Source organism: Ammodytes marinus, assembly GCF_949987685.1.
Source record: "Ammodytes marinus genome assembly, chromosome: 6".
Taxonomy (NCBI): Eukaryota; Metazoa; Chordata; class Actinopteri; order Uranoscopiformes; family Ammodytidae; genus Ammodytes; species Ammodytes marinus.
The window spans coordinates 15,499,397-15,510,971 of NC_137235.1; the positions used below are offsets into that span (position 1 = coordinate 15,499,397).

The 11,575-nt window shown below is 40.7% G+C and overlaps 1 protein-coding gene across 1 annotated transcript in view; it reads right to left on the minus strand.

Moving 5' to 3' along the window:
- ank2a (ankyrin 2a, neuronal) overlaps positions 1–4,047 on the minus strand; it is a gene marked incomplete at its 5' end in the record, with an annotated part of 77,612 nt that extends 73,565 nt beyond the window's left edge. Inside the window, 2 exons of the mRNA XM_080028804.1 lie at positions 1,923–2,024; positions 3,922–4,047. Of these exons, the coding sequence (XP_079884930.1) occupies positions 1,923–2,024; positions 3,922–4,047 (228 nt within the window). The remainder of the gene's footprint in view (positions 1–1,922; positions 2,025–3,921) is intronic.
- Between the last annotated feature and the right edge of the window lie 7,528 nt (positions 4,048–11,575).

Sequence of the window (11,575 nt, forward strand, 5' to 3'; positions counted from 1 at the left end):
GTGTGTGTGTGTGTGTGTGTGAGTCTGTGTGAAGGAGGGAGGGAGGGAGGGAAGGAGGGAGGGAGAATGTGTGTCTAGAATCCAAGTCCCTGAATAGTCATGCCTCCCCCTTGGTGCACAGAAACAAAAAGCAATGACAACAAATAGTAGCGCTATGGGTGGGCAGTTGTTGCTTCCTGTGTGCCAACCAATTACAGCACAGTGTATAATGTACATAGCTGGGATTAAACTGCTGGAAATTTACAAAAAGCTCCAGCAAGGAGAGAGCATAAAAAATACGAGTAGCTGACAATATGCACGCACACACTGCATGCTGCTTTAAGCTACCTTGTGACTACTGTAAATCATATTGGGGGAGGGAGGGGGGGGGGGTGCAGAGCTCTAGGGGGAAGTATTTTGCACCCTCCCAAATCCCTCCTCCTCAATGGAATGTGTGTAAGGGTGGGTACGGCCCGGGGGTTTTGAGGACAGTTGTCAGAGCGACACAAACCAGTAAAATCTAGCTGAGATTGGAGGGGGTGAGGTGGAGGGGAGAGGAGACGAGGGGAGTAATAGTAGATGTGAGGGTGCTTATGATCTTGTGACTGGGGCGTGGCAGGTTAAGGTATCCGCCGACCTGGCTCACTTGTGCGATGCCAGCGTGACACAGCAGGGTGAAGATTAGGCAGGTTTGACGGACAGACCAGTTATCAGCTTTGACCTACTGCTGACAGTGACATGTAGTGTAGTGTATGTACAGTATCATCATCATCTTTATTGGCAGACTCATGGTCCATATACAACACACACAATAAATAAAGACATAAACACAAGAATATATATAAAAAAAGAGACATCACAACAGAGATTTGTACCAGAACTTCCATAAGGAAGACTGGTATCGCACACAACTACATGCAGGATTCACCAGCATCTGCACAAGACTGTTCTTGCAATCGTTTAGGGCGGAGAATAAATCTGTACATTATGTGTCTCAAGAGAGCTTCAAAGGTGTAAACATTAATACTGCAGAACAATTGACTGGCACTAGTAGATCTGGGCTTTTTTAACAGGATCCTCATGGCATCGTTATAGGCCACTCGAAGTTTCTGTAAACTTGCTCTCTTGTACTTACACCACAATGAAGCGGTATACAAGGGAGTACAATAGGTTTTAAACAGTTTGATTTTAACAACATCAGAGCACATATGAAATTTTCTAGCCAGAGTATTTGCTTGGGCATAAAGCATGCGACGCTGGCGATAAATATCATCATCATCCCTCAGCTGATCTGTGATAAAATGCCCCAGTATGTGATGTTTGTTACTATAATCATGAACCATTAAACGGCAGGTTACAGAAAACATTTCTGAGGTGCCAATTCTGAGTTTCTGTTAAAATCAGAATCCCTCCAAACTGTGAAAAAGAAAAACAGAACTAGATAAAATAACTAATGGGATTGTCATATGCTGACCAACAACATTAAATCATGCAGTTTTGAACAGTCTTGCTTAACTCCATTAAGGCCAATGTGATGCTGTAGGACTTGATCATATCAGAGCTTTGCAGCAAATATAATAATCTGAATCAATACCCCAGGTATCCTAAAACAGCTGTTTTACATCATAAGTGATGTGTCACTTCTTAATCTCTCCTGTCTTGGAACAGTCAGCAACACAGTGTTGAGATTTGGTACGGGTAGCAATGTGATATGAATCCAACAATAACAGGACTTCATGTTACATTAACAGTTCATGGTGAAGAAAAATGCATGTGAAACTTAAAAGCTGCACATACCAGAAAAGGCACTGTGACATCTATATGTAGCTATTCTAGTGTGGTGGTCCATTTGCAAAGATACAACAGGAAAAACAATGAACCTAATCATAATCAGCAGCAGAAACAGAAATATCGTCAGGCAACAAGCTATCAAGTTTCCTTACCTGGTTACAGGTGCTGATGTCTATTCCATTTTTCAGGAAGTCGAGGACTTTGTCGATGTTCCCCGCTCTGGCAGCCCGCAGGAAACTGGTGTTACTGTCAGACTAGACAGATCAAGACAGCAAGGAGGCTAATATTAGTACAGTTTTCAAAAATGTTGGTTTCATTAGGTTTCATATTGACTTTAGGTATTTCTGGTTGATTTTGAATATGTATCAAGGTAGCAGTACAGCTTATATCAGATTGGACTTATAACAATAGTTTAGAACATGTTGAGTGTTCCAACTATTTGAATACAAGCCTTTAGTCTTATTATGTGCAAGTGATGTTTTTAACCTCTTGTTTTAGTCTTAGTTCTGTTAATTTTCCCATTAAAACAATCAAGTCAATAAAGAAAGATGGATGGAGCTGGTTATTGCTGTGCATGATGGGAGTTTATTTGATAAACAAAGCTATTATAGAGGATTCAGAAAGGGTTTTATGGATTTATGGAAGTCAGACTTCCTGCTTGTATCAATAGTTTGTATGTATGAGCAGGCTATTCTAAATTTAACCGCCAGACATCAAGGCTGCAAAGCAGCTGCAACACACACACACACACACGCACACACACGCACACACACACACACACACACACACACACACACACACACACACACACACACACACACACACACACACACACACACACACACACACACACACACACACACACACACACACACACACACACACACACACACACACACACACACACACACACACACACACACACACACACACTTTTGACAACAAGTACTCAGGGAGGACGTTTTACACACACATTTAACCATTTAGTGTTCAAATGAAAAACAAAAAACATAAAGGTTGAATTAGGAAAAATATTTAATTATGTAGAATTCTAAATACTGATGCATTACAATTTTCAAATGTTCATGTCTGCCGACATACTGTATGTACAATAATACCAACACAACTGTGGTGAGCCAATGTTAGCCAATAACATCATTCTGATATATATTAAGGGCTGCAAAATGGATTATCAATTAATATTTTCTGGGCGTTATTTGTTTGTTTATTTAATCATTCAAAACCTCCTTAAAATTAAGTTCACTATCACATTCAGTATGACCAAGATCATCATCAAATCCTCATCTGACAAACTGAGAGTAGGGAATGTTTTTTTTGCTAGAATGTTAATCAATACTTTTCGGTTTATCAACTAATCAACTCATATTGAACTTGTACTGAAGATATTACTTCACATATGATAGGAGCCTCCATATTGTGCTACAGGAATTCCACAGTAATTCGCGAAGGCAAACTTGCTTCATGATTCGAGAGAGTGTTAAGGTTTTAGCCCTTTTTTCCCCTTTTTTTAAGATTATTTTCTGGAATTTTAACTTTATAAGACAGATTTGGATAGACAGAGTTGAAATTTGGCAAAGAGGGGAGGACTTGCAGAGAACCAAACACAGGTTGGATTTGAAACGGGTCTGCTGCAGGAGGACTGAGGGGGGGGGACGCTCTAAGCAATACACACCGAGCGCCCCCAGGTTTTAGCCCAGTATTTAGTGGCGTTAAGACAGTAACATGTCAATCACCACTGGTTGTTAACCTGCGGGGTCAGCACAATCAAACTCCCTGTTGCATGTCTGAGATGAGACCACACCCTATGTTGGATCAAGGGTTAAATCTCTCGTGTATGATGTCACCACACACACACACACACACACACACACACACACACACACACACACACACACACACACACACACACACACACACACACACACACACACACACACACACACACACACACACACACACACACACACACACACACACACACACACACACACACACACACACACACACACACACACACACACACACACACACACTAGCAGAACAATTAGATCATCAGAATAACTTCCTCAGTGAAACACATTTAGCAGAAAACTCAAACGATGATGAATCATTCTTCTCTCCACCTCTTACCAGTGAATCATCAAGTTCAGATCCAGAGTCAGCAGCTTCGTAGTAGTAAGTGAAATCGTTATCACTCCGAGCGGTCTTTAACGCTGTACCGGATCCACAGGCCTTACATGTTGCTGCATTACCCATGGTCACCATGCAAATCTGTACCAGCTAAAACAGTGGCCTCTCTTCACTAACTCTATGGGGGTCCACCCAAATCCAATCCTTGAGGATTCTCACTTTGCTTCCGTAGGTAAAAGCCTCTCCAGACCACTTTTCAGACGTTTGGCTGCATCAATCAATTTTATAATCCATTAAATCTCTCTATCTCCTCTGTCCAAATGTCACTTACTCCACTAATACCACCACTATGTTCCCTCTCCACTTTTGAGCTCTTCAGTCTTAGATTTGTCTGCCTTCGTCTTGGTGTTTGAGCTGAGTCTAGCCAAGAAGAACCAGTCTCTTCTGTCTCTATAGGACAACAAGCACAGTCTTTAACACAGATTTAACCCTTGCGGTCTCTCCCGCCTTGGCTATTTTTACATTACAGCCATACAGACCCTCTCTCAACATTGACAACCATAACCCTCTGCCGTGTGCATCCAGGGTGTGGTGCACGGCAGCTGGGTTTGAGTCTGGCCTGACGACTGCATGGCCTGCTCTGCTCTGCTCTGCTCTCCAGGAATGCAAAGGGTCATGATGGAGGGATAGAAGTCGAGCCTGAACACAGTCTACCTAGATCAAATTGCAGTAACCTACAACCCATTGTACCACATTGTGGGAATGAAGAAAATGTGTGCCTGTATCACTGGGGGCTGGGGGTTTCATTGCCAAGCTTAACACACACTCCAACACAGATTGGATTGATTGAGAACCAGTGGTAATCTCTGCATCTATACAGGATTTGACCTGCATGCAGTCATTTAATGGTGGACACTGGATTATGCACTGTACAGTGTCCAAGTCGAAACTATACTCAGTATCATAAATCAAATTATAAATATTTCATCAGGAGCTGAATCAATGTGACGTTAACACAATGTAAGAGGGGGGCACAATTCAATATTGTATATCAGAAAACCTCAAATGTTCCATTCAACAGTTAAATCATCATTCAACATCAGTGCCTGGGATTAAAGTCCAAGCAATCACATCAACAAAACTCATTCTTAAGTGTACATCTCGACTTGAACAAAAAAGGGTCTTTGAAACGCCTCTTTTGTAGACACGCTGTCCCTTAACCATGGGTTCACACCAAGAATCACGAAAAATATCTTTAAAATATTTTTTTCCCTTGGTAAATGTTCATGGAATAAGATCAACAGTGTTCCAATACCATATAATAATGGATTAAGCTAGGCCTTTTTTTATACCATACCCACTTATTTTTTTATTTCTATTAGCACTGAACGGATGCTGCATACAAGGTCTGATACTATCAGCATGTGACCTCCCTCTGAGCTTGAGCCTTCCTCACATCTGTCATCTATTCAGACACCGTCCATCTCCCTCACACTGTATAATACATCATCTAAAAGTACAGTAATACAGCTATACCAGCACACTGTTAAGCCAACCACATCCAAAAAAAAAATATTCTCACACACAACGTCCTAGAACTAAGGCTTACTGTTCACTTTTAAGGATGTTTTTTAAATAAAGATGGCAATAAGCATGATATATGACACAAACTTGTAAGGCTTATGTGGGTTTTACCTGGCGCTTTCGCTCTGCTCTTTCACGGTGCCGTCTCCTCCTCTCCCTGGCTTTCTGAATAGCTTGGTACTCTGGTAGTTGCTCAAGCTCTCGAGCTTTCTTCAGGTGGGCTGCAGCATGGGCCATGGCTTCACCTTTTTACCTCTTTCTGTCTCTAAACAATTGTTTAAGTACTGCCAAAGTTTCCCTTTCGAAAATTTCATGCGTCCTTAACTAAAATTAAGTCCAATATTTATACACTAAACCTTTGCCAATTAGTGTACACCTAGATTATTCACTTGAAAATGAAATTTTAAAAAAATCCGTGGATTCACTCCAAAAATTATCCTGTCCTTTAGACTGACACTGTTTCCCATCTCTCAGGAGAAGATGAGGAGGAGAATCAGACTTGGATCCTGCACATCAACTCGAGGAACAGCTACTCAATTTTCACATTCTCACAGAAATAACTCTGATGGTCCACGCTTCAATATGTGCCAATTGAACCATTCTCAAACATGACAGACAGAGACAGTGACTGAAAAGGTTGATGAATGATGAAAGTAAAGCCCAGCCGCTTACTCATTACACACACACACACACACACACACACACACACACACACACACACACACACACACACGTTCACACACACAGGGAGTGACCCAGTCCAGGGCTCACATGAAGCTCAGATGTGAACAGATGTGGCTACAAAATGTGTTTGTGTTTGTGTGTGTGTGTGTGCATGTGCATGTGTATGCATGTGAGTGTGACTGTGTGTATGTGAGCTCCATTCAAAGTAAGGCAATTTGTTTGTGTGAGGCATTCCGGTTCTGGTGCCACCCAGTGGTAGTTTCAAAGCTATGTAGCCCCCGATGGATCTGACCCAGGGACATAAATGGTGAAAAACTAATTTCTTTGTTTATTTATTTTCTAAGGCATATATTTAATCACAAACGATTTGACAAATATTTTATCACATACAAAATCTGACTCACTGGTGCTTTAAGAAATCAGCAAAACATAAATGAAATAATTTTTCATAATATTCTTAACATCTTCTCATCCTGTTAACAATGTCACAGCAACATTACTGACAATTTAGCTAAACATTCATCCGAAATGTTTACTTTCTTAAACATTGCTTTATATCTTCCTTTGCTTTTTGTCCAGATAAAAGGATAAGATGATGTTCTACTGCACAGACAGAAGATATATACAACAAGTTACAGGGTTTCCCCTCTCTCTCTCTCTCTCTCTCTCTCTCTCTCTCTCTCTCTCTCTCTCTCTCTCTCTCTCTCTCTCTCTCTCTCTCTGAGGTTATTGGGATTCAGCATCAGGAACAGGTACCTCTACTACACATCTATTTCTGTTCACACATTTTTCCTCATGTGTTTTCACAGGCCCACTGTACAGCAACATCATCAGCTCAAGAATGGGACAGAAGATCTACAGAATTACTCCACACTGTAATGCTGTCTAAAGGAGTTCTACACTGCAAAAACGGCCCGAGAGGTTAATTCAGCTCAGGCTTGATCCTTCTATTGGAATATTTCTGTGGCTGTGTTCTGCACCTCTAGCGCTCTCTGCTGGCAAAACAGCCATTCTTTTTTTCAGGCAACATTTATGGATCAGCATAAATGGAGTAGAACATATTTTTATAAACTACTCTCTAAGATTTTTTAAAATCATTATTCTGTGTTACTGACAAATATTTATCTAACTTTTTATATATTAATGAGGTTTGTATATGATTCTACATTAAGTAATCCAACAGTTGTTGTGGCTTTGTTAGCCTTAAAACATTTTACCAACACTGCTTCGCGGGGCAATAAGTGGCTGTGCTAAATCTTGACTATAACAGAATCTTGAAAATGTATTAGGTCTTATTGTAAAGCAGTAAATTGGAAAATCAAAAGTAAATCACAAAGAAAATCTTTCTTTCAAAATACAGTATACTGTACTATGATGATAATCTGCTATTTTACCGGGCTTGAGTTTCAGACAAAATTTATTTTTGATGTTTATTTTTCATATGCACAACAATGCACAAGAGCCTTAAATAGTGTTTAGTCTTACTGTAATATTGCTATACAGTTGTGTGTGTGTGGTACACAATATGTCTTTATTAATACAAATCAACAAAATTCATCTTCAGTGTCTATGCATCAGCAAAGACTGATCAATAACCTGTACTGACACCTACGATCACTCATGCCAGATAATGGAAAACACTATACACTTAATAAGTGTGTGTGAGAGAGAGAGAGAGAGAGAGAGAGAGAGAGAGGTAAGTGCGTGTTTGTGTTTGTGTGTGTGTGTGTGTGTTGTGTGTGCGTGCGTGTGTGTGTGTGTGTGTGTGTGTGTGCGTGTGCGTGCGTGTGTGTGTGTGAGAGAGAATGAGTGTGTCCTTTTAGGAGTCAGATTACATAGAAGTGGAGGGCCTGATGTGAGCTCTTGTTTCTCTGGTCTAGCGGACCTCGTGCATGGGGAGGGGTTAATGGTCTGCTTTTCATTTTATAGATCCAAAGGCTTTTATTTGGCCCATTAGGCGATAGACTGATATGGAGACGCAGAGACTAGCACTCGTATACCTGCACGTGCCTGATCATGTACTTCAAATTGTGAAGCGATGGATGTGGGTGTACTTCATCACATACACAAACACACGTTTACACGTATTGATATGTAAACAAAAGCTTGCAGCCTTTTTAATGAGATAAATAACCAATGACTACGTTTTAAACAGTGTTTGTGTTTAACCTAAGTCTTTGTGTATGATTTTCCGACAACAAATACTGAAGTTCAAGTAAATCTTCTATTCATGGCTTGGACTCATCTCCATTATCAAGCAAAAAAAAAGACTTTGACAATACATCATTTAACAAATGTTCACTGTCATGGATTGCCAATGCACAACTTGCTTGTCTCTGCAAGAGTATTGTCATCAAACTGATAGGAACTAAGATTAACCAGTGGCTGCCTGGGAAGGAGGAGAAATACATTAAAATACTTAATGTTTAGCCTGTGCTTTTTAGCTGTAATGTAAAGTAAATATGTGAGGTACATTATCTTGTATATGACCCCTATACTTAAAGTGGCTACAAGGAACTTTGGCGACTGGCGGCCCCTTTGGAAAAAAGCGGTAGTATTTTTACGACACCAGCTGTCGTAAAGCTGTTTTCTAGCGCGAAAGTGTGAGGGCATGGAATCTGTGAGAGTGGTTAGTGTCACTAACCACTCTCACAGAGCTGAAAGATTCCGTGCCCTCACAGTAAGCGAATGAACGAGAGACGGCAGTATGGATCACGATGAGGTTATGTGTTTATGTTGTTGTAAATAATCACTATTTCAGATGAATAATCATCTGATGATAATGAAGCAAAGCCAATTTTGTTTTAGTACCGTTCATTCATGTAGGAGTAAACCCTGCAGGACTAGTTCACTCCCGTTAAATTGTTTACACGTTGCTTGGCAACGCCCTCCTCCCGCCCGTCTATGACTCTCCCTTTTAGCTTTTAGTTGTTCTTCATTGAATTTTTTTTTCCTTTGATGGTTCTGCCCCGTTATCAGCCATTATGACGACAAATAACTGTCTCAAACAAGGCTCTCCTTCCCTTACATGGAGGGATAGGCTACTCAAATCGCGTTGCTGCGCTATACTGAAATCTGCGACCAATACGAATATGTGACCATAGAGCCAGCATGTGCAAGCCGAAAATCGGACTGGGTGTGCGACCAGACCAAAGGCATTAATAAAAATATATAAAAACTGCTTTCTTTGCACTGATGGTCTCGTTTGCTGTTAAAGGTAATTTATGATTATCAGAGGAAAAATTAGGCTGTTTTAAGATATTTAAAAGTTCCTCGTAGCCACTTTAAGCTCACCTCTCTGCTCCTTGGAGTCAGAATCTTTTCATTGCATTTATATCCATGGTTGTTTTGGATGTTGTTGTTGTTGTTGTTGTTTTTGTTAATGATTTGTTGTTGTGGGCATGCTAATGGAGCTCCTGTGCTGACTAGTGGAATTATGCCAGTGAGTGTCTGGTAGCACATAATGCATCTGAGATTTAATAGAGGGAGGATTTTTTTCTGTTTAAGATGGCTCATGTAGACTTCTAGAAGCCAATACATTTTTCATGATGGCAATTTTCAACCCCCTCCCAACTGCTCCTCACTGAGAACTGCTAGTTCTCAATAGTGCTTACTGTATGTCTGTTTGGTTTAAGTGATGCATTAGGGTTAAGGTAACATGGTAAGTGAGCGTGTGATTGACTGAAAAGTCTTGGCACTAAAACAGCCGGACTACTAACAGACTGATACACATTTTTTCAGGGTGGACTGGAAGGTGAAATCAATTAGGCCCAACTGCTATACAGGTTTTAATGCAGTTTAAGCAGTTACTAGAAGATAATTTGGGCTTAAATGGCAGTGAAAAAGACATCACACTCTAAACAATAAGACTGCAGTAACTTCACAAGTTTTTTTATCAGCTTCACTACAGGAATGACGAATGTGATAACCTTGTGGGCTTCATTAATCAACCAACGATCCCTACAAACATAAGCAAGAAATGATTTTTGCACGTTAAATGTAGGTAGGCTAATTCAAATATGGGTAAAGGTTATATTGCTCAGCAATAAATTATTTTGCCTTCCTGTAAACACATAACAGAGTGAACAAAATAAAGAACAGCGACAGTAATGGATTGGTTCAAAGATATCTTTTAAATGTCAAGTCATCTTGCGGCCTCTTTTACTGCTTAAGAAAGGTCAGTGTCATAAAGTACACAACGCACACAGACTCCGGCTCCCACCCTCTCTCTCCCTCTTTCTCTCTCTCTCCGTTTCCCACTTAACCAAATCACGCAGACTCAAATTTAATAGCAAGTGGGCAACGCAGGCCGTCAAGAATCCAGATCGGCCACACCCAAATACAGAGAGCAATGGCACAGAGACATAGGTGGGAGGGGGGCTGAAACGAGAAGAGAGGCAAATATGTATATGTGCTGTAGATGGGCTATATGCCCAGAGAGAAAGATGACTGGAGGGACAAGGACAAGAGGACCACACCCTGCTGTTATTGAAGCAGTGACACGTCCACACACCGACATGTGGACAGACACAAATGGATATATCTGATGTGCAAAGTAGTTGCGTAGATGTCTTGCCCAATTCGTCTTTTATCAAGCATACAAGCCTACAGTAGCGCTACATTAACTGATTGCTTGCAGCTTTTGTTGTGTTGCTACAATACATACAACAACCTTTTTCCAAAGCAAACCACGAGGAGTCTAAAAAGATCTAGATGGTAAGAAATGCAGAGTAGGCGGCTGATTATGTCTGTAAATTCAATATCCACTTCCCGCATGCTGACGCCAGGTTTATGAGGTGTTTTATCTTAAAGCTATCAGTAAAATGCAATGCCTGCAACAGCAACCACTATACCCTGCTTCTCTGTGGGTTGGTATGAAGCCTTGAAAATGGCCGTCATACAGATTTACGGCTTTCCCTTTTTTCCCCTTTGATGTGCTGCCTAAGTCCTTTGGGAACACATGACGTCGGTTTGCCCATCCTGTTAATGAGATGAGAGGCCACTGGAAATGTAACCACCTTATTCCAGTCAAACTGCCCATCAACTGCAGATGCTATTAATGCAAAATGCAAAGTAATATCAGTATCCTGGTATCAGGATGTTATAGACGATATAAGGAAGTGTGTGAAGAAACCTGTAATGTACGGAGACATAGGCTAGAAAATCAGTAATTGTGAACATAAGGAAATCATCCAATTGTTAATTTTTTGTACGAGTTAAACCTTGAAATTTGACTCCTCTTCATCTCTAGACCACACACTGAGGGGCCACAGCAGTCGAATGTTGCATGCTTTTGCAGTACACACAGAGAAGCCCTGTTTTTGTTTTGACCACACTGATCATGTGCCAGCATTGCTAAAATGCTGGCAGAAGGTATTTTCATCTG